Source organism: Prunus mume, linkage group LG1, assembly GCF_029339155.1.
Source record: "Prunus mume cultivar Tortuosa linkage group LG1, ASM2933915v1, whole genome shotgun sequence".
Lineage (NCBI taxonomy): Eukaryota > Viridiplantae > Streptophyta > Magnoliopsida > Rosales > Rosaceae > Prunus > Prunus mume.
Genome location: NC_142698.1, coordinates 1,413,045 through 1,435,893, shown reverse-complemented (window position 1 = coordinate 1,435,893; position 22,849 = coordinate 1,413,045). Strand labels below are relative to the sequence as shown.

Genomic DNA, 22,849 nt, shown 5'->3' with positions numbered 1-22,849 from the left:
AACCTAAATCCCCTATATAAAAAAAGCCAGTGAACCAACCCTAAATCCCCAAACCTCTAATCCTATTGAACAAACCTTCACCCAATCCGATGGTGGCTTCCTCACCCCACCTATCTGGCATCGGCAGTAGGCGTAGGTACAAAGAAAAAAAAGTCACCCCTTCCCTTCCCAAATTCAATTTGATTTCAAAGGTGTATTTGTCATTGTCCCTCAAATTTGAAAGTATGTTATCATAATTTCTAATCTTTTTATACTTTAATTAATTAATATAGATTCTTGTATGGTTTTTTTTTTGTTTTTTTTTGGTAAGTTGGGGGCTAAAGGCCCAAAGCCAAACAATTACATAATAAAAGCACGAGGCCTCACAGTGCCCCTAGCATCCGCAACTAGAATATCTTGAACGAAGTCAAGCACCTCATCACATGGAGCCCAGGGCCAAGATTATAACTTCTGGCAGCCAAAGCATCTGTGGCAAATATACTGGTAAACTAGGTGCAAAGGCTCAGAAGGCATAATAAACCCTTGCTAACAAATCAACTTGCATCTCCATTTCCAAATATACCATAGATAAATGGAAAATACTAAGTACCAAGGTGGGCCATGAGTGAATGACAAGAAGTGGGACCGCCACCACCAATTCTATTCCAGAGAGAGAGGGTAACTTGACAGTCCTTAAATAAGTGCTCTACTGATTCCACAGAATGAGTACATCTCGGACAAGAAGTGAACTGCCATATGTGCTTATCAACCCCACTCCCATTAAAACCATCATGAATACCACTAATCAGCTTAACAATATTTTGAGGAAGGCATGCCAATAAGCACGTAATGTCCCAAACCCCATCATCCAGATAATCTCTTGATTAGTTGTTTTGTTGACTTTTTATTTTGGTTGATTACTTTGAATAGATTAGGGTTTTTTATTTATTAGATTGTATATGCTTTAATTAGATTATATCTTGGTCAAGAATTTACTCCTCGAGACCTCTTGGCACTTGAAGATTAACTTGGGATTTATATTCATCATATACGTATGAGTAGCGATTTTTCTCAATTGAAAGGAATTGGTGGCCTTGCAAGAAAAATGGTGGAGAAATTGTTGCATAGAACATTTAATTTTGTCTACTTGCTTTTGACATTAGCCTTAACTTTACTGGTTGCAATTGTTTCGGTGGAGAGAGCATTTTATTATGAATGTTGTGAAAGCTCTACTTCGCAGCCGAATGGAGATCAATGATTGTGTGGTAGCTTACTTGTTTATAGTGAGAAAGATATGTTTGTTTGTATTGATAATGAAATTATAATGCAACATTTTCATAATATGAAAACTCGTCGTGGACAATTGTAATGTGGTTTTTTCTATTAATTATGAATTATAAATTAGCGTTTCGTTTTTATGAGTTTATTTTTATATAATTTTTAAAAACCTTTTAGACATTGACCCATGCAAGGAAAATTCTTGGAACCATCCCTCCTCGGTGGTGTACAGCTACAGGTTCTAGACGGCATTATGATGTTGCATTTCATGAGGTAGGTGCAATGGGATCGGGGCTTGGGTGTTCAGATGAATGGGGTGATTCTGTTGACCTGCGGTGGCTATAGCGGCTGTGATGGCATCAAGGTTAAATTTGGAGCTGGTGGGTCTTGTTCTTTTGGGTTGGGAGGAATGACAAGAAGGGCAAGGAGCTTTGATAGTGTGGGTTAGAGTGTATGATACTTTTGGTGGGGGTGAGGCAAGAGAGGGTGTTGACACAGAAAGGGAGGGTCAACCCCAACATCAACCTCGCATTCTAGGTTCGGGTCCAATCTCTGCTAGCTTGAATTTTCTGGAACTTTGATTGAAGAAGGTTGATTTCTGGATTGTTGAGTTTTCATTTTTTATTTTTAAAAGACATATGGGTTTGATTTCTAAGTTTGCAAGCACTTTTACCACATTCACCTCCTAATCATGAGTGTGGGAGCAAATCTCGTCCCACTAGAATATTCGTCCAAGATTCCTTCGTCTTCTCCACTTCTCTTTCTCCCTGCAAAACAAATTGGGGTAAAAGGACCACACCTGGGGAATGTTGGCCAAAGGCCCTCCGATGCCTAAGTTAGGTAGGGTATTTCAAGGAAAACCGGATGGCCGGAGTCATGCGTGGTGGCTGGAGCCATGTGTGGTGGCTGGAGCCTTGTGTCAGAGAGAGAAAGAAAGTGGTGGCTAGGGTTTGTGAGAAATAATTTATGCAGAGTTTCAGTAGGAATTTAGACGTACCTTGACCTTTGTGCGTAGCCAAGTATTTATAATGGTCTTGGAGATTAGGATTTCAGAGGAATAATTCCATAGATGGAAAGGAATTATTCCTCCCCTATTTGGAATTGATTTGATTAATTAGGGTAAATCAAATCCCTAATGGTAGGTATCAGATCAAATCCTAATTTAATTAGGTAACTCCTCATTTAATTGGGAATTGGGGTAGGAATCAAATCAATTCCCAACTTAATTAGGTAATTCTCAATTTAATTGGGTAACTCCCAATTAAATTGAGTAACTCCTAATTAGGTTGAGTAATTCCCAATTAGGTCAAATAATCCCCAAATGGAAGGAATTATTTGACCTAGTGTATGATTTAATTCGGTTCACAAATGCCCCACTTACATGGCAAGTGGTGGCATGTAGGAGATGCTGAATTGTTTGTTAAACTGTCCACCAGAATGAGCTTCCTCCTTGTATTTGGGCTCCTGAATAGAGGAGGCTTTTGACTTGCCAACTGGTCTTTGACTTGGGCTGTCCCATTTATCGGGTGGGCGAGTGCCCTTTGCTAGAGCAGTGGCAATTTGGGTCGGCTTATTTATGGTTGATCCAAACTGCTTCAATTCCTTCTTTTTGTGTCATGAACTAGGAACTGTATGAGTGAAGGCGATCATGTGTGGACCACGGACATGTTGGAAGTCAGCGGCAGATGGGTAGGGGAGGTTGGCGACGGTCCGCTCGTTCCTCTCACCTACTGTGATGGTAAGTTGCATCCCTTTGATCTGCTACAGTAGCCATGGAATTCTTTACTATGTGTCTGATTGACTTCTGTCTTCTGCTTGTAGAAAATGACATCCACAAGAAGCTCGATCTCGGCCCGAACACGATCAATGTTCATCAAGCTTTTAACATCCTTGCCAGGTTTTGTGGATTGGCTGTTTGTTGCTGAGTGAACATCGTGGAGGCTAATGGTGCCCTGACCGAAGATGTTGAAAGATGGGAGCTGCATGGCTCGGACCTAGATGATCTGCCAGTTGAGCGGGAGAAGTCCTCGACCAAGCTTCTCATTCTTCCACGAGCAAGTCTTCCGTAAGGAGTCGTTCTTTGGAATGTCCCTATGGGAGTTGCTTCTTCATCTGCCGGATCAGCGCCTTATCGCCTGAGCGATAAGAAGATCAATGGCATGCGGGAGGTGCAGGACATTACTTCAGTATCGCTTTCGAAGCGCCTAAAACCCATGATCTACCACTGTGAAGAGGCATTGAAGCGAGGTTTGGCTGCTTGTGCGATCTTGGGATCAAGCGAGAAGGCTGTACATACAGTCTAGCAATCACGACTTCGTCTGCAAAGCCAGAAGCGATCAAGCACGGGTGACTCAATGTTGCGAGTTTAGGCCAAGAGAGCTAAAGAGTCGTTTGCTCGAGAAAAGAGTAAATGCGCTTTCGAGCAAAAGAGTATAAGATGCCGATCCAGTTGGTGATAGCTCCTTTGGTCAAGTTCAACACTCATATTGAAGCCACGGAGGCATCCAAGCATGAGATCGTTGCTAATGCGTACAAGCTAGGATACTTGGATTGCAGGAATAGTGCTTCTCCTTGTTGCCCTCTCGAAGATGAAGACAGTAAGTAGCTTTATCTTGACCTGCCCCTACTCAAAGTGAGCAGAGCAATGTTGTGGGTGCGGAAGTTGAAGAGCAGATAGCAGATGAAGTTGCAATGGAGGAAGACAACTCCCAAGGTGGCGTAGCGATAAGGCTAGGCAGATCTGAAGGAGCGCAGGTGAGGCCGTTGAGTAGATGGTGCTTGTCGGCCTCTTTGTTATGGAATTTTCAGTTGTCTTTCAAACTTCAATTTTCATTGTATCCTGTAAGTGTATATTCGGAGATACAACACTTGAAAGAAACTCCATTGAGTTTGTACTCGTGAAGTAGCTTGCCCGCAATGGAGGTGAGGCTGCGTCGCTGTGTGCTTATGTGGGGACATGACGCTTGAAAAGACTCCATGAAGTTTGTACTCAAGGGTAGCATGTCTTCAATGGAGTGAGGCTTGTCGCCTGCGAGCATATGCCGGGACATAATACTCGAAAAAGACTCCATTGAGTTCGTGCTTCATGGGCGGCTTATGCAATGGAATGAGCTTATCGCTGCGGCGTATATCGAGGACACAATGCTGAAAAAGACTCCATTGAGTTCAGGTAGCCGTGGGGCGACTTGCGCAATGGAGATGAGGCTTGCGCTGCGGCGTATGTCAGGACACAATGCTCAAAAAGACTCCATTGAGTTCGTGTTTCGTGGAGCGGCTTATGCAATGGAGATGAGGCTTGTCGCTGCGAGCATATCGAGGACACAATACTGAAAAGACTCCATTGAGTTCGGTGCCGTGGGCGGCTTATGCAATGGAGATGAGCTTATCGCTGCTGAGCGTATGTCAAGGACACAATGCTCAAAAAGACTCCATTGAGTTAGGTAGCCGTGGGCGACTTGTCATGCAATGGAGATGAGGCTTGTCGCCTTTGCGAGCATATGTCGGACACAATACTCGAAAAAGACTCCATTGAGTTATTGCCGTGGAAGCGGCTTGTCTGCAATGGAGATGAGACTTGTCGCTGCGGCGTATGTCGGACACAATACTCAAAAAGACTCCATTGAGTTTGTGCTTAATAAAGCACATGTCTGCAATGGAGATGAGGCTTGTCGCCTGCGAGCGTATGTCAAGGACACAACTCTCGAAAAAAACTCCATTGAGTTTATGCTTCGTGGAGCAGCTTGTCTGCAATGGAGATGGGGCTTACTGCAGGCATGTGTATGTTCGTAAGACATAATGCTCAAAAAAGTACTTCATTGAAAGGCTTGCTCTTGTATTGATGTTGGTGTGAATACATCGCTTTATTGAATAAAGGAAATTAACAACAAAGGTAACATCAAAAGTTGGTCGTCTTTAATGGAAGTACAGGAGGCTCGTCCTGCTAGGAGCCAAGCTGGTAAGCGAAGTGTTTCATGGATAGTATCTCCGAAGGTGGTGGGCATTCCATTGTCTCGAATTTCTTTTCCTTCTAGAGTATCAAGGGTGTAACTTCTCCAAATCACTCTGACCACGTAGAGGCCTTCGCTTCATCTTCTTTGACCCTTACATTGGTGCTTTGTGATGAAAATTTTTCTAAGCACAAGGTCTCGGTGGCTATGCGATCTTGGCCTTCCTATTGTAGTAGGATGTCATCTAACTGCAGTAGCGACAACTCAATCAATAGCCTTTTCTCGTTCTTCTTGGCGGATCAAGGTTGACTTTCATGCCTTCTGCTTTGGTAGGCCCACCTCAATGCTCATGGAAGGGACTGTGATGTGTGGGGAATAGGCGCTGTCCCATAGGCCGGGGAAAATGGTGTCTCTCGGTCGATCTCCTTTTGGTCGTGCGATAAGCCCATAGGACTCTGGCAGCTCTTGACCCATTTTCCTTCTGCGCCTTCTAGTCTTTTCTTTAGGCGGTCAAGCTATCTTGTTGGATGCCTCGCTGGCCATTGCCTTACGGGTATCGGGGTGTTGTGGTCTTTGATGATGCCATACTTCGAAGAATGCGGTGATCGCTGTCTGACTGTGTACCATTTTCGAGTGACTATCGATTGTGGGCAACCGAATCTGCAAATAATGTTCTTCCAGATGAACCATTCAATATCGGCCTCCTCGGTAGAAGCTAAAGCCTCGGCCTCGATCCATTTGGTGAATGTCGGTGTAGCGATCATCATCTCTTTATTGGCAGGTGCCGTCGGCATAGGTCCCACCAAGTCAATGACCCATTGCATGAATGGCCATGGACTATTCTGCGGATGGTATTCCTCAGCGGGCAGGCCAGGGACCGGCTTGTAGCGTTGGCATCGATCACATCTTCGAGCATACTCCGTGGAGTCTTGGTACATGGTAGGCCAAAAATAGCCAATCGAGCCTTCGAGCAAGCGATCGCCCCCAGTGTGATTTCCACATTCGCCGTCGTGTATCTTGCAGAGAACCTCGAGCGTTTGTGGGTACTTGATGCAAGTGAGATGAGGCCCGGAGTATGATCTGCGGATAAGCATGTCGCCTTTCATGTAGTATCTTGCAGCCTATCTGTTTGATTTTTCTAGCCTCGAACTTGTCCTCGGGCAGGTTTTCATTCACTAGGTAGTCAATAATTAGGTATTGCCAGCTATGATCCTCATTGATCTGCATCAAGTCGGCTGCTCTGCCTCCTCTATGCTAGGTGGTCAAGGTGCTCGGCCGGGATGGAGCGTCTGAACTGGGTATCCAGCGCCGATCCTAAGCGCTGAGTGCATCTGCGTCGCGCGTTCTGCTGGGAACTTCTGGATGGTGAAGGTGGGAAACGCCTTCAACAACTCTTGGACTTTGTCAAGGTACAAGATCATCCTCGGGTACTTCACCATGTATTCTCCTGAGGCTTGACTTGTGATCATTGGAATCACGAGTAGATTGCCCGCCCACGATTGATAGCTCCTTTGCCAGCGCAAGCCCGGCCGTAATACCTCGTACTCTGCCTCGTTGTTTGGCAGAAACCAGCGTGATAGCTTGCTCTAGCGAGGGTTCCATCTGGGGTGATGATGACCTTTGCTCCGGCTCCTTTACGGTTCGGACGCTCGTCCACACGCATGCCACATGTCTGCAGGTTGGTCAGTTGATGGAAGTCTTGTCTACTCTCGAACTTTCCTTCTTTTCCGACAGCTTCTCTTCTTCTAGCGATGGTGTGAATTCGCAACAAAGTTTGCTAAGGCTTGAGCTTTTATTGCGTCTTGGCAGAGAGGAGGTCGTGGCAGCTCTATAGCCCACTTCGCGAGTCATTGAAGCATCGAGGTGTGGAGGATTGATCTCAAAGGAAAGTCGGTCATGCGATGACTCAGTGAGCTTGATAATAAGTCGCGGCTTTCTCGCGAAACCACAAGGGCCAAAATGAGCTTCTCCAATTTCGTGTGAGTCTCGCATCATGGAGAGCTTTTGGCGTGTAGAATATCGGATGTTGGGCCCCAAGTTCTTCTCGGATGAGGAGGTGTGTGGCCGAGTTGGACAACTGTCAGTACACGAACAAGTCTTCACTAGGAATTGGCTTTGAGAGCAGGGAAGGTAAAGTAAGGTAGGTCTTTAGATTCTGGAAAGCTACTTCGCACTCTTCGTCCCATTTGTCTTTTTGTCCTTTCTTCAAAGCTTTGAAGAATGGTCTGCCTTGTCAGTAGATTTTGAGAGGAATCTGTTAAGGGCCGCTGCTCTGCCTGTCAGGCTTTGTATTTCCTTCACTGTGGAAGGAGACTTCATCTCGAGAATGGCTTTGATTTGGCGCGGGTGTGCCTCGAAACCTCGTTGCATCACTAAGTACCCCGAACCGGCAGACGATACACCGAAGCGTGCATTTACTTGGATTGACTTCATGTGATATTGGCGGCGGTGAGCGCCTCGGTGAGGTTTTGAGGTGGTCTGCTTGCACCGGGGCTTTAACCAGCATATCATCCACGTACACCTCCATGGTTCGTCGATCTGCTCATTGAAAATTTTATTCACGAGCCTTTGGTAGGTTGCTCCGGCGTTCTTCGGCCCAAATGGCATGACCTTGTAGCGATGTAGGTCCTTCTTTCGATGATGAAAAGGTTTTCGCCTTGTCATCATCGTACATCATAATTTGATTATAGCGGAGTAAGCATCCATGAAGCCGAGCAACCGGTTGCGGAAGTTGAATCCACGAGCTGGTCGATTCTCGGCAATGGGAAGTTGTCTTTAGGGCATGCTTTGTTGAGGTCGGTGTAATCAACGCATTCTCTCCATTTTCCCTTTTCTTGTTTCGCCACCAGAACAACGTTGGCCGGCCATTCCAGTAGAAGACCTCTTCAATGAAACCGCAGCTAGGAGCTTGTCGATCTCGGCTTCATTGATCGCGCGCTTCGGGAGCAAACTTCGTCTCTTACGTACCAAGGCTTGCGGGGTTGACATGAAGCTGGTGGCAAATGATGTTTGGGTCAATGCCAAGCATGTCAGATGGTGACCACGTAAACATGTCTTTGTTGTTCTGGAGGAAGATGGTCAGCTCCATCTTCTCGTCTGGGCTTGGCGCGAGCCCATCCGCACTTTCTTGTCTGGTGGTAAGGATCAAGGTACTAACTCAACGTCTTCCTCGGGCTTCCAACCTTTTTCAAGGAGTCTTAGGCGGATTCCCTCATCTCGATTCTTCTTGTTTGAATCAGCGCGAGCCGTCGCCTCCTTCTCTGGTGATCGGGATCGGGGTACTAACTCAGCGTCTTCCTCGGGCTTAACCTTCTTCAAGGGAGCTTTCGGCGGATTCCTCGTCTCGATCTGGTTCTTAATCGCTATTGTGAGGCGAACTTCCTTCCCTTTGGGTTTGCTTATGCTAAGAGCGCTTCGCCTCGTTGGCGGCCCATTCAGTGTGAACCTGCAGCCGCTTGCTCTTCTTGAGCCCTTGGGCAGTGCATCTCCTTGCCCCGAGGGATGGGATAACGGATCTTCTGATGTAGAGCAGATGTGATGGCCTCGATCTTGCTGATCCACGGTCGGCCCAAGATTCCGTTGTATGGGGAAACCTCGTCGATGACCATGAAGGTTTGCGAGCAGACCACTGGGGGTGAGTGGACATCTAGGTCGATTGTTCCAACAGTGATTGATGTGGCCCCATTGAAGCCGGTGAGCGATCTGGCAAGTTTGCTAATCTTGGGCTCGAACCCCATCTGTTGGATAACAGATAGTTGCAGGATGTTGGCTGCGCTGCCCTCATCTACATGAACTCGCTCGATCACAGCTTGTTTAATTTGGATCAGATGACTAGGCGTCATTATGTGGCGAGTCAAGCTCGATCTTTGGATAGCCTTCTTTGCAACGAACTCTGTGCAATGGCCTTCTCTGACCAGCTCCTCAAGGTGCCTTTTCCAAGCGTTGCAGTTGTTGGTGTAATGACCGTGCTCCCCGTGGAATGCGCAGTATTTACTGGTGTCTCTTTTAGAGGGTCTCCTTCATGGATGATGGTCTCCTTACCCGGCTTGTCCTTCACTTGAGCTAGGATCTGGTGGATTGGGATGGCGAACTCAGTGAAGGTCCCTGTTTCTGAGCTTCCTCTTGGGGCCGCGATCTGCGCTTATCTCGGGCTTTTTGCTCGAACTTGTTGCTCTTTTGGCTTGCCTGCCTTCGTCGGGTGGTCAACTTGCTTGCTAGCTTTCTTTGCGGCGTACGATCATCGTCTCAAAGTGCGTGGCGTCTGCCGTCATAAACATACGCCAGGTTTGACTTGGAGTTATGGCCAGCTCCCGGTATAGCTCGTGCTCGGTTGGCAAGCCCTTCTTGAAAGCTGAGGATGCAACTTGGTCGTTGCATCCTATGATGTTAGCCTTCTCACTTAAACCATCTCGGGTAGTCTCGTAGAGACTCGTTTGGCTTCTTGAGCAGGTTGAACAAGTCGTCTGCATGCTTTCTGACCGTCTTGTAGGAGGTGTACTCCTTTGTGAAAATGATGGCGAACTCCTTGAAGTTGCCTATTGACGCGGACGGTAGAGTGTGGAACCAATCTGAGCTACTCCTCGCAGAGTCATCGTGAACACTTTGCACATCGGCGTCGTCGCCTATGCAGGATCATGGCGCTTTTGAAGTGCCTCAAATGGCTCTCGGGGTCAGAGTCCCCCTTGAATGGAGTGATGGATGGCGTTGTAAACTGCTTCAGCGGCGGAGCTCATTTCACCTCGTCGGTAAAGAGGCGCGTCAACTCGATCAATTTCCTTGCAGGGCCTCCTCCGTGCTTCCTTTGAGTCGGAGACCTCGGAGTTGGTCATTTACTAGCTTTGCGACATCCCTGCATCGCGGGGTTGGAGTCTCGGGCGGCGTCTTGGTGCCTCGGCGCGATTGGCTAACTTCTTCCTCGATTCCCAGGGTCGATCCCCTTGGGTGCCCTGCCCGTGAGGCAGATTAGGAGATTGAGCTTGTGAGGATTCCTCTGCAGCTTGTCGCAGCGTGTTGGTCCTCAAGCGGGCTGGTAGGCGTCGATCGTCATCCTCTGCTCGCAAGGAAGGTCGTTCAGGTCGGACGTCTTCGGTGCCTCGGCGTAATTGGCTAACTTCTTCTCCGGCTCCCAAGGTTGATCCCTTGGTTGCCACCCGGTGGGGCGGGAGAGAAGGATTGAGTTTGGGAGGATCCCTCCACAGCTTGTCGCCGCATGTTGGACCTCGAGCGGGCTGGTGAGCGTTGATCGTCATCCTCTGCTTGCAAAGAAGGTCGTTGGTCGGCGTCTTGGTGCCTCGGCGTGATTGGCTAACTTCTTATCCAGCTCCCAAGGGTCGATCCCCTTGGTTGCCCTGCCCGTGAGGCAGGAGAGAAGGTTGAGTTTGGGAAGATCCCTCCACTACTTGTCGCCTCGACCGCTCACGAACTCGAACTCCTTGTGGACCTAAGCGAGCACGAACATTGGATTGTGGGCCTAGCCTCTCGAGCACATTGGTCCACAGGACCTAACCTCGAGCGGCTCAGTCTGGCTCGCGGTATGCGTCTCGTCTGCACGATCTCGCTCTCTCCCTGCCGGTTTGCCTGTCGGACCAGCTGGGACCTCTCGAAGCTGCTTTCGCCCGGCATGCTCGTGTGCCCTCTCTCCTCGTCATGTGGTCCAAGGTTGGGGCCTTGATTCAAGTTGATCTGCCTGAGTAGCTGGCCAATCAGGTTGTTTTGATCATCGACCTTCTCTGTGAGTTGATCAACCCGTGAGTTAAGGTCCACCTGACTACGCGGGTCAAGTAGAGTGGCGTGCATCGGGCCCAGCGGCATGTGGGCTAGGGCTCCATTAGACGCGTACAGGTGCATATGTCAAGTGTGATCGCAGAGGAGGGAGAGAATGGATCTGCTCCAAGACCGGGACGGCGTCAAAGTAGCCGAGTGGGGCATGCGGCTAGTTCGGTAGTTAAGTGGTGTGGCATTCTTTGTGCTCCAAGGCGGACGGCGGTAGCGAGCAACTCGATGTCGGCTTGGCGACGCAAGGCTGTAGGTCCCGGGGTCATGTGGCGGCTGTTACGCAATTCCTAGCGATTGAAGGCGGCTGCAAAGCACTAGAAGACGGCTGCAAGGCATTGGCAGCCATGATTCCGTGCGGTTGCATTGAGGTTTCCACCACGAAACCATGAGATGGGCCCGTCGTGGTGGCGTTACTCTTCGTACATCTGGTATCAACCATGGTTGTTTGAAAAAATGTGTGAAAGATGGATTTAGAGCACGCTTTGAATCTATCTCGCGCTCTCAATGAAAGCACCAATTTGTGGGAGCAAATCTCGTCCCACTAGAATATTCGTCTAAGATTCCTTCGTCTTCTCCACTTCTCTTTCTTCCTGCAAAACAAATCAGGGTAAAAGGACCACACCCGAGGAATGTTGGCCAAAGGCCCTCCGATGCCTAAGTAAGGTAGGGTATTTCAAGGAAAACCGGGTGGCCGGAGCCATGTGTGGTGGCCGGAGCCTTGTGTCAGAGAGAGAAAGAAAGTGGTGGCTAGGGTTTGTGAGAAATAATTTCTGCAGAGTTTCAGTAGGAATTTAGACGTACCTTGACCTTTGTGCGTAGCAAATATTTATAATGGTCTCGGAGATTAGGGTTTCAGAGATAATTCCATAGATGGAAAGGAATTATTCCTCCCCTATTTGGAATTGATTTGATTAATTAAGGTAAATCAAATCCCTAATCATGGTAGGTATCAGATCAAATCCTAATTTAATTAGGTAACTCCTAATTTAATTGGGAATTGGGGTAGGAATCAAATCAATTCCCAACTTAATTAGGTAATTCTCAATTTAATTGGGTAACTCCCAATTAAATTGAGTAACTCCCAATTAAATTGAGTAACTCCCAATTAGGTTGAGTAATTCCCAATTAGGTCAAATAATCCCCAAATAGAAAGAATTATTTGACCTAGGGTATGATTTAATTCGGTTCCCACAATGAGCATATGTCATGTCTGGCTAATATTTTAGGATTTATTGTATGATCACGCTTCAATCCTGTCCTATTGGACAATCTTCATAATGGTTCTTAATCCCATAAGTATATTTGTGCGGTTGCTAGGGAGAGAGAGACTCGCATGAGACATTGTATATTGATATTTGAGTAGTTTATTCTCCGTGCATGACTTTTGTTCTTTAAACAACGTGCTGAGAACTTATTTTTACTCAATTTTCTTTAGTGTCGATTTGATTTATTAACATGGTTGATTCTTTAGGGTGTAAAATCACTCTTTAGAGCTTAGATTTTAGGTTGTAATATCAGATTACGTTAATTGCTTAAAATTTAAAATATATAAACTCTAAAGGGTTATTTTGTATTCTAAATAAACAATTATGTCAATAAGTTGAATCAAATCTGAAGACAAATAACTAAAATTGAGATTTTCTCGACTCTTCCGCTCTAGAAAAATTAAGGTAACGAATGTTTGAAAATCTCATTTTATATTTAGTTACCTAGATATTTTATCTTATTCAAACAAGGGTGATATGAAAGCAAAATTTGAACTCTTTTTGGTCAAGACAAGTTCTATTACTCAGAAACAGAACATATATTCACCTTTTCTTAGGCGCATTGCTTTGTAAATAATCATGATTTTGGAACCAGTAAAAGTTAATAAAAACAAGCTAAACGGGACAATGAACTTGTCGGTGAAATGTCTCTCTGGGTTGTCACTGTTCCATTTAATTATGAAGCCATTGCTGACTTTTTGGCTTTTAAAATCCTTGATAATAATCTGCTACAGTTTGACAAAAGTCTGCATCTTAGTTTTCCATCTTAGTTTTTCGTGGGAAAATTTAATTGAGTCAGCAGTAAAAGGCAAGCAAAAAAGACAAGGGTTAATCTTCCTGCTTATGTACAAGATCTCATCATTATGTATTTAAACCAAATAAGTTTTTCTAATTGTTGATGTAATGAGTGAAATGGGCATTAATTATTCTGTCTGATACATCCTTGAGTTCAAAACAGTTTGATTAAGAACCGCAGCCCCACATGAATGCATACATATGAGAGACCATTTGAACCAAAATGATAAACATGTCACAACCCAATATGTCATCCTTCTACAGGACAAAAACAGTAAAATCAATTAACTAAGCACCATTTGCATTCCAAACATGATTTCAACTCTCAAGTGTTCAAATCATCATTGTCAACAATGTATTGGAAATAAGATGACGTACCATAGCAATATATGAGACAAGATCAATACGTATATACGACGTATATATCCTTCAATGTGATTGTAAAATATATACAAAGTATTCCTCAATGTGAAGCTGATACATCACTAAACTAAAGAGGTATTACACAGTCATAATATGTGATTACAAAGAGCAAAACCTAATAGAAACTTGGTATTCCTGGTAAAAGGGAAAGAGTAGAATATAAAACTAGGGTTTAGGGTGCCATACCAAGTACTCGTAACATTCTATTCAGATGCCACATGATGACACCATCAATAGAACATCAAAAGCATCTGCAATACTGTTTGAAAGCCGCTGCTTCTGGGGCATAAGAATTAAGTTTTGACTAGCAATGGCCTTTGCTGCACAAAGAAACTGCAACAAACTGACATGCCACAGATCAGGTAGCCGTGGAAATACTGGCTGAGAGTGCAGCATGGCGTGCCACAAATGACTCGACCAGTGGATTCACTAAGTCAGGTGCTTCATCCTTCAGGATCAGGAACATTAACAAATTATGAATCAGCGTTCGTTGTCAATGGGAAAGTTATCTGAATTCATACTAATTATATCTGCTTATGGTTGGGCGCTAGCACTTCTTTTCCCTATTTATACATTTGATCTAATCTTTCATCCCCAAGACAACAGAAACCAGTTTCTCCGAGCCAGATTTTAGCATGTGCTACAAAACCACATTATACATCCATACATCTTCTCAAACATTTTAAAAACTCCAATAGCCTTCATATACGCAAACCTTTCTGAGAGCTAAATTATTACCATTCTGCTCCAAGGCAGCTCTTAAATACCTACTCTGGTGCTTATATATACAGACAAATTATAACCTCAGAGTGTTTGTGGCTGTGTGTGTGTGTGTGTGTGTGTGTGTGAGAGAGAGAGAGAGAGAGAGAGAGAGAGAGACCTGAGGGCAGTGGCCAACATTAGGAAGAACAACGAAGTCTTCTACAGAATCGAATTTCCCATAGGCACGTCCAAGTTCAATGGGCTCCCATGGATCCTTCTCACCCCATCCTATCAAAACAGGGCACTGTACAGAGAAGAAAAATTAAAAACTTGAAGCTACTTGATGCATTAGTAATAGTAAATTTGACTGGTGTGAGTGGTTAGTAAGGATACTGTAATCAGTTAACTGAGACACTAACCTTCATTTGAGGCAATAGTTCCTCAGGAAGGGGGCCACCTGAGTAACAAATGAACTCCAGAAATACATCTACAGCACCAGGCTCAAGTCCTGGAAGAAGGATTTTTTGAACTAGTTCCTCTGTTACCTGGGAGGTGTCATGGTAGCACTGAAATGCAATTATTCGTATCAGTAAACCTAAACAAAGAAACAAAAGGGAAGAGTGCAAGTGTTCACGAGTTTTTTAGCTTCTATAAAAACAAGATAATTTGGATATAACACTATACAGCTTAACAAACACACACCACCATAGGCAACCACACCGACATTCAAGCTAGATTCCCACTTAGAGTGAATATGTACATATCATAGCTGAAGTGTCTGTTATACCCATTAAGATCCAGAAAGACTTATGTGGATGGATTGAAAAGATTCCAAATTTTAACTATTTGCAAAAAATCATTTTCGTAATTTGTACTATGTTCTGAATCTATCTTTGCTAATCAGATAACGTTGGTTTATATACTTCAATATTAGCAGCTTATCAAAAAATAAATATGTCGCTATCGTAAAATACCTGGCAAAGGATATTCCTCACAGACTCTGGTGTGGCAACAGTTTTGAAAAAATATTTGCCCACATCAGTATTTCTGCCACAACATCATGACTTGAACTCTGTGTTTACACTAAAGAACTCTAACATGACAAACAAACTATTTAATCCAGCTTTACCTCAGTATGTTCTGAAATGATCTAATCAATGGTCTTCCGTACCAAGGCTGCTTTTTAATATGAAGCATACGAAGAGAAATATTTAAGAGGATTATGCCCTTACATAACTGTGGCTCCATAACTGCTGCCTGAAGACCAACAAGTCCTATGTGAAGACCCAAAAAAACTCATAAGGGTATGTCTCTGTTGATGTCATTCAAATAAATAGTTTCTAAAGAACAAAGGGTATTAGAAGATGGTACGCAAGAAAGCAAAGGCAGTATATTTTACCAAAATATTTCTTTCATAAGTTTATTGCAGCAAAGTAACCAAAAATGAACTTTAATGGTGACCTCCTTCGGATCCAAGACTTCACTATCTTTCCATATACGCATATCTGAATGCATAATATATTAATATGTTATTTATTGTTAAGGCATGTCTGACCAACACATGATGGAAAGCATAATATCCTATCACATGATCTTTCACAGCCTCACAGGTGCCATTAGATTAACAAAGACGGCATAAATTATATGTTTTTTTTTCCCTTGATCCTTTTCATTTATCACTAGGCAGAACTAGTTAAGCATAAAAACTTACAACTCATACCAAAAAGAGAAAGAGAGAGATGGTCACCTCCGATAGAGTTGCATATAAAGAATGCTTCATCCTTGACCACATCAATACAAAAGTCATTTAGCTGGGTGCCCCATGTCTCAAATGTATAAAAGTAACTTTCCCCAAATTGACGAGGATTTGGTTTGTCTGAGTACCCATAACCAATAAGATCAATTGAGTATACCCTGTGTGATTTTGCAAGAACTGGAATATTTTTCCTCCAATGGTCACTGTAAAGAATAACATGTGTGTCATAGGTACTGACCTTGACAAGTTAAGCATGGAACGAAAGAGATCATACAACAAAACTCTGAAACATATGGCAAAGTGTGAAACTTGCAAATAGTTTGGGAACATTTAAAATGCAAGTTATGCACGAAAACTCGAAAATTGTGGGGAATACAAAGCCCAAAAAATGAAGCTTTAGCTTCTAGATTGCACCAAAACCCAGAAAGATTAGATTTTGGTCTGTTCATGGGTCCTTATCTTAAGCACTAACAACAGTTTGAGCAGCTATGATCTGACTTATTAAGTCTAATTAGCAAAGACTTACCTCTCTCACAACTATCTACAAGATAAGTAAGCAACAAACTTAAAAGTGCAAAACCTTACAGAAGTAAATTTAATTTTTCAAATTTAATGAAGTTCATACCATGCGTACAACTAAGAAAAATGGATATGTCTCATGCCCGTGTGTGTAAAACATGAATGTATATAGCAATTTGGGCATGTAATACCTATAGCAATTAGTTGTCTGCTTATGAGAAGTAATGTGTGCATGATGTAGACCTGTTTGCTCCAAAACCATGAATTAATACTAATGCCGGGCCACTGTTGCCAGCATGCTGATAGCGGATAGAATAACCCCTCCAGTTCCATATTCTACAACACACAAAAGAAAAATGACACTAGAAAGTAAGAAAGACAATCATTAATTTAAACCCACTGTCAGCCAAAAAAAGATGCCAAATACTTATATCAATTACAATTAGCATGAAATAAAGAATCAATGATACAATAGCAACTGAAAATAGAAAAACTCTTTCAGGCAACAAGCAACATGAGTATCCAAATTATTCTCATTAGCTGATCACTAAAACTATATCGGTTCATATATTAAGTGGGAATCAAAAGCACAACTCTATAAAGGCACATGAGCAATTCTCACTCCATGGTCTCAGTTAGAAATCAGGAGATTCCAAATAAAGTGGAAATTGGAGTGTTTGTAGAAAGATGGCAAGATCTAGTCTTTATGAGACTTCCAACTTGAGGTTCTCATCCAAATTTTCATTTGCCCCTCTTGGTTAGTCCATATTAGCTCCCTTTACCACAGTTGGACATAGTTTTCGGGGCTCATGCGATGTTTTATGATTCAGCTATCCTCTGTCGCATCTTTTTTCACTTACCACTATGCCAATTTTTCCACAACTATGCATTGTATGATCCATAGAATGTAAAGCTAAATTAGAGTCTAACCTTCTAGAAAATTTAATAAAAAACAGCTTACTCACTAAATTTCGTATGAAGGGCAGCATAGCTAATTAAAGACATAAAATTTGATCGTTTCCGAGAAACCAGAGGAAAGTTCTTTATATACATCTCTTGAAAGAAAAACCCAGAACCGGATATGAAACTTCACAGTTGCTTCAAGAATTCCTACTTTCTAAAACCAAACAGAAACTTAGAACAATGCAAAATTCTAAACCAATATGAGGGATTATTACAGCAAGAGAGGAACTGAAAGCATGGTACCTGCTTTGAACTTGGACCTCAGGCGCATTGTTGTTCGCAGTGGCTTCTGGACTAGGAAAGCTGCCCTCACCAATTTGACCACTCAAAGAAGAAAATAAGATAAACCCATTTGATTCAAACCCAGAAAACTTAGACATCCTACGAGGCATCTTAACTTGATGAAGATTTTCCTTGCTGAAAGTTATGTTTCTCTGAGAGGATAAAAATGGAAAATCCAATTTTGACACAGACAGAGCCGGAGAGGTAGTGCTTGCCATGGCTTTGATACGAGGACAGAGAGAGAGAGAGACAGAGAGCAATGGACTGATGAAGTGTCAAGTGTGATATACAAAGCTCACATGGTGGCCATAGATGAACGTTCAACCAACGGTTAGAGGTCAGCTTGTTTCATGTTTAGTGTTTAGGCTTGCTCCACGTACCCAACTTGTCAATTGCCATGTACATTTTGGATTTTGCTATGCATCCTCTTTATCTTCTTTTGGCCAGACACGAGTTTGTAGGCCCTGCATTTTGCGTTTGCATTACATCCTCTCTTTACTAATGTCAAGGTCGAATTTTTAAGGACAGAGAATGACCTCATGAGGCTTTTAAAGTACATGCTCCAATGGGATCTCCGCCCTGAGGAAAACAAAATATAACCAAGAGGCTTCGACCTTCAAGAATCATAGGAAACTGGATGCAAAATAAACTGGAAGGATCATTTTCGTTTTTTTGAAAGAAGGGCGACAGTATATTATTGAAATAGGATGAGTAATTAGTACAAAAACCGGACTATGTCATTACCAACAACAAGGCCAAAATTTTACAAGGTCATTCTAAACAATTGAAAGAAAGTAGCCAATCCGGCCAAATTCTGGCCAAAATTTGTTCGAAAGTTGCCATGCAGGCAACAGACAAGCATCTTTAAGTCTTCATGAAAAAATCTTCACTACATACAGGACTAGTTTGATACTACCAGCCAAGTGAAAACAACATAAAAAAGAGATCAGGTCAATCCATTTCATCCTCTTTTTAAGGTCAATCTATTTCATGCTGTATACGAAGGGAACAATTCCAATTTTTAAATGCAATCATCTCAAGCTTTGGTTCTCATTGTCCTGCGAGATCCCTTCATCTTGATCATGGGATAGAATGAAATCGGGCACTTCTTCAATATCCTCTGCAGGCTAATGGACAATGAAAGGAATATAATTAAAAAAAGGAAAACAAATTAATGTGGAAACCCAAAGAACATGCACAGAAAGTATACAACCTTCCATAGTTGCAACAGGTGCCATAACAGAAAGTCAATGATCATAACCAAGCAAAAAAGCTTTCCCGCCCAAGCTCCACATGAGAGGTATCTACAATAAACAAATTAAGCAATTAGCAACCCTGAAATTGCTCCTGACATATTTATGCAATCTCAAAACATCAAGATAAATATATAATGAAATTAAATTCAAAATCCATCACTGCCTCCTAATCAAGTTCTTGACGTCCAATTCAAGCAGCTTAACTAAAATTCAATGTGACACAGTTTCTACCAACAAAATACACAAGCGCTCCCTCTCCACTCCATCTTGCAATCATTAATAAGCTAATGGATCAAGAGATACAACAGTCAGCCTTCGAACTGAAAAAACAACTACCTGTGCATCCTTGTCTCCCTAAACTGTAAAGAAAAACTCATTATCATCCTCTCAAGCAAGACAAGATGAACAATGGTATTGCAGTCAATAACTCTGCTTTTACAGTTTTACCATTGATGTGATGAAGAGAAAAGCTGGTTCACACTCTATGCACAACGGATTTGTTTTAAGCACTCAGACTCATAACCACATCTGTACAAGCATGCAATTTAGATGCAAGCTTTGAGTAGCACACCGTGAGAGTCGTTGTAAAAGATTTTGATTTGAGCATTTCAGAGCACGGTCATAAACAATTTCTGTCCGTTTCGCCACATCATGCCAATTGTAGAGCTCCTTCATCTACAAACCAACAAAGAACCAAAGAAGCATATTTTAACCACTGTACAAGTAGTCAATGTGCCTAAAGACAACAATTTTTGAAAGAGTGCACTCACACGATTGTGCATTTCTTGTGGGTCAATTTTGGGAAGTATAGATATTGCCTTCTTTATTGCTTGAACCATATCACTAGGATCTGGTTTTGCAAGTACAATCATGTCATCTGGTAGTACCCTATGTACAGAAACGGGGTTAACTAAGTTTAAATGAATCTAATACAAATTCGACTCTACTAAGAGATGGAATTTATCCTAGCTTTAAGAAAGAAAAAAAATACTAGTTTATTAACTATTAGAGAAAAAAGATTCCAAAGTTCATACCTCCGGGACACCTCCTACACGTGTACTGACTGTTAATAATCCACAACTAGCAGCCTCTAAGATCGCTATGCAAAAAGCTTCTGTTAAAGAACTGCCAGGAGGGAAAAATCGTATCATAAAAAATTACAACAAAAGGTAACGGTTTTAACAGACATAGATGAAGTTGAATACATGTTGGTGCAAATTCATTCACATTAATATATTACTATAGTTGTGAAACTGTGATGCTTTCTCCGTAGTTTCGACAGTTAGCTAGCAGAAAAAGTAGTATGACTATGCTCCAATGCATCTGCAAGCAATTGCAACTCCTAATTTACTTGTGTTTCAAACTGTATTGATAGTATCACCGGTATTAATAACGACACTGTTTAGCTTCAAAAAATAAAGGCAATTTGACCACCAGTTGTAGTAAACTACAAGATTCCCAGCGATTTAATTTTTTCGCCTGAGTTGGTGTAGCTACAAAAATTGTTCTTCAGATATTTATAAAAGATAAAATCAAAGAAGATATTCATAAGTACCTGTTTAAGAATATATGGCCAGTAATTAGGACAGATCCTACTTGAGAGTGTTGCACGGCACCTAACATCTCAACTCGATCTTGAAGAGAATGTTTTTCCCTCATCTCTTCCAACCGCACACGTTTCGGTCCATCTCCTCCAACAATGAAACGAACCTTACCACATATTTCTGAATGAGATGATTGAATGCTAATTAACCATGTTAATAATTACATTCAATGATGTTATGCTCCAAACCACACTCAACGTTTTCTTTATTTCAAAAGCATCCCCCTTAGGTTAGGCCTTCACACACGAAATTGTTTTGCACGTAATGCTGACAAGTGATGAATTTATGATCATCTCAATATACAATCACAGAATTATTACATCCAATGATGTTATGCTCCAAACCACCCTCAACATTTTCTTTATATCAAAAGCATCCCCTTAGGTTAGGCCTTCACACATCAAAATTGTTTTGCATGTAATGCTGACAAGTGATGAATATATGATCATCTCAATACACAATCACAGAATTATTGGCGCACACATTCAAGTCCTCTCCAATATTAAAATTCATTACACAGAATGAGCAAACAAGATAAGAAACGTAATATTTTCATTGAATGCTATGTGAAAACAACTCACATTGGGGTATAAACGGCATACTTCTGGAATGACTTCAACGAGAAGATCTGCGCCCTTTCGGTAAACCAATCTACTTATAACAACAATTACAATTTCATGACTACTCAGGCGCTCTGGTGCGGGCTTGAACATAGCTGTGTCAACAGCATTAGGTATCACAAAGACCTTTTCTGGTGGCAAACCTGACCGTAGCACTGTGTTTTCCTTGCTTGTATGAGAAACACAAATGGCCTGACTTACTTCTGCCAATGTAAATTGCAATACCTTGTTCATGTGTATACTTCCCGCATCAGCAAAACCATAGAGTGAATGATCAGTAAATACGACCTTGTACCCCATTGTGCGTGCATGCATCAAAGCCTCATGGCAAAGAGTTGAGAAAGCTTGATGTCCATGTACCAGGGATATTTTCTCTCGAATAAGGATAGTCCTTACTATTGGAAGTGTCCCATAAAAGGTTGGAAAAGTATTCTGCATAAGAAACGGTTTCCATGGTACATAGTACACTTTCAATCCGCCTGTCATATATCTCACCCCAGAACGATTGTTGTAGGCATGAGTCATTACCACCACCTGAACAATCAAACAATGAAAGTTCATCTAGTCAACAACTAATAGAACAAAGGAAGCTGATTTGTGTCACGAAATATTTTCATTTTTTTATATCTCAAAACACTCGGCAACTCAGATGTTCCAATCATATTAAAACAACTACAAGTATACAGCAATATATAATCTGGCACCCACCCCCATCTCTAGAGAAACTCCTCATTACACCTTAGCTGCCACATCATTCAAGTCGAGTATCATGACAAAATTCCCATTACTCCAAAACAAAATGGTGGTTCATCTAATGCCCCTATTACCTAGATGGGGGCCTCAACATCCTTGTGCTGGAAAAGCAATATGAGAGCATACAAATAAATAAATCAGCAGTTTCATTGAACTATTGTTTTCCAGTTATATTAGATAATTACATATACAAAAACACACACGTGAACCCAGAAAGTGGAAGAGACTGTATGTCTGACCTTGTGACCAAGCTTGAGAAGGCATTGTGAGAGATAATAGATGTGATTCTCCACACCACCAAGTTGGGATAGAAAAAATCCGAGACCATGAGAATTCTATGCCTTTTCCACTCACCCATTTCTTTATTTCAATCAGTGTTTTTAAAGGCATGCCTTCGCGCGCGTCGGAGCGAGGCGGCAGGAAATCGCCCCGAGGAGGTCGGCTGTTTCGTGAGTTGCACGTTTAGCGCGGGGAAGGCTTAAGGAGGCGTTGCACGGCGAGGCCAGGCGGAGCGAGGCGAGCCAGATCTGGACACTTCTGAACCGGAAGAAATTTTGCGAGTCTCAAATTGGCTGCGACTCTACGAAGAAGACGACTCGCGTGTTTTTTTAAAAAGGTTTATTGTAATGAAACGATGTCGTTTCGATTGTAGTGTTTTAAAAAAATTCTAATTGAAACGACCTCGTTTCATTTGGAGTGTCTTGATAAAAAAATAAACGCAAGTTTCTGTTTTTTTTTTCTCACCTTTATTGTAATAAACTTAAGGCAAGAAGAATTAATATCTTTCTTGCCTTTTCTAAATCCAGCCAGTTGTAGCTTAATTCTACTTACCTTTTTTTTGTTGTTCTAAATTAATATTAATATATGGACTTATCTATTTATATAAAGCAAAAGGCAGAGAATGGTGAAACATTCAAAATACCATAAAATGT

At 42.5% G+C, this 22,849-nt stretch overlaps 2 protein-coding genes across 2 annotated transcripts; both read right to left on the bottom strand.

The window, feature by feature from the left end:
• Positions 1-13,443: 13,443 nt before the first annotated feature.
• Positions 13,444-18,358, bottom strand: LOC103329206 (uncharacterized). The gene is made up of 9 exons (XM_089051347.1): positions 18,221-18,358; positions 17,646-18,148; positions 16,683-16,775; positions 15,912-16,123; positions 15,294-15,438; positions 15,139-15,211; positions 14,584-14,730; positions 14,343-14,468; positions 13,444-13,910 (listed from the first exon to the last, which is right to left on the bottom strand). Exons 2-9 carry the CDS (start codon positions 17,900-17,902, stop codon positions 13,821-13,823), a joined length of 1,143 nt encoding a protein of 380 aa, XP_088907473.1. The 5' UTR covers positions 17,903-18,148; positions 18,221-18,358; the 3' UTR covers positions 13,444-13,820.
• A 41-nt stretch (positions 18,359-18,399) lies between these two features.
• On the bottom strand, positions 18,400-22,505 carry LOC103329217 (phosphatidylinositol N-acetylglucosaminyltransferase subunit A-like). Its single transcript, XM_089051356.1, is given in 9 exon segments — positions 18,400-18,811; positions 18,898-18,988; positions 19,512-19,615; positions 19,711-19,828; positions 19,976-20,065; positions 20,496-20,650; positions 21,126-21,698; positions 22,157-22,218; positions 22,221-22,505. Coding segments are annotated over 9 exon segments (1,344 nt in total). The 5' UTR covers positions 22,276-22,505; the 3' UTR covers positions 18,400-18,715.
• Positions 22,506-22,849: the final 344 nt, after the last annotated feature.

What these genes read in the sequence shown, in the direction of transcription:
- LOC103329206 (XM_089051347.1), bottom strand. Translation starts at nt 17,902, where the DNA reads ATGGCAAGCACTACCTCTCCGGCTCTGTCTGTGTCAAAATTGGATTTT. An exon ending in GAGGTCCAAGTTCAAAGCAG is followed by an intron (nt 16,776 to 17,645) that starts GTACCATGCTTT and finishes TGTGTGTTGTAG; the next exon opens with AATATGGAACTGGAGGGGTT. An exon ending in CATGGTTTTGGAGCAAACAG is followed by an intron (nt 16,124 to 16,682) that starts GTCTACATCATG and finishes TATTCTTTACAG; the next exon opens with TGACCATTGGAGGAAAAATA.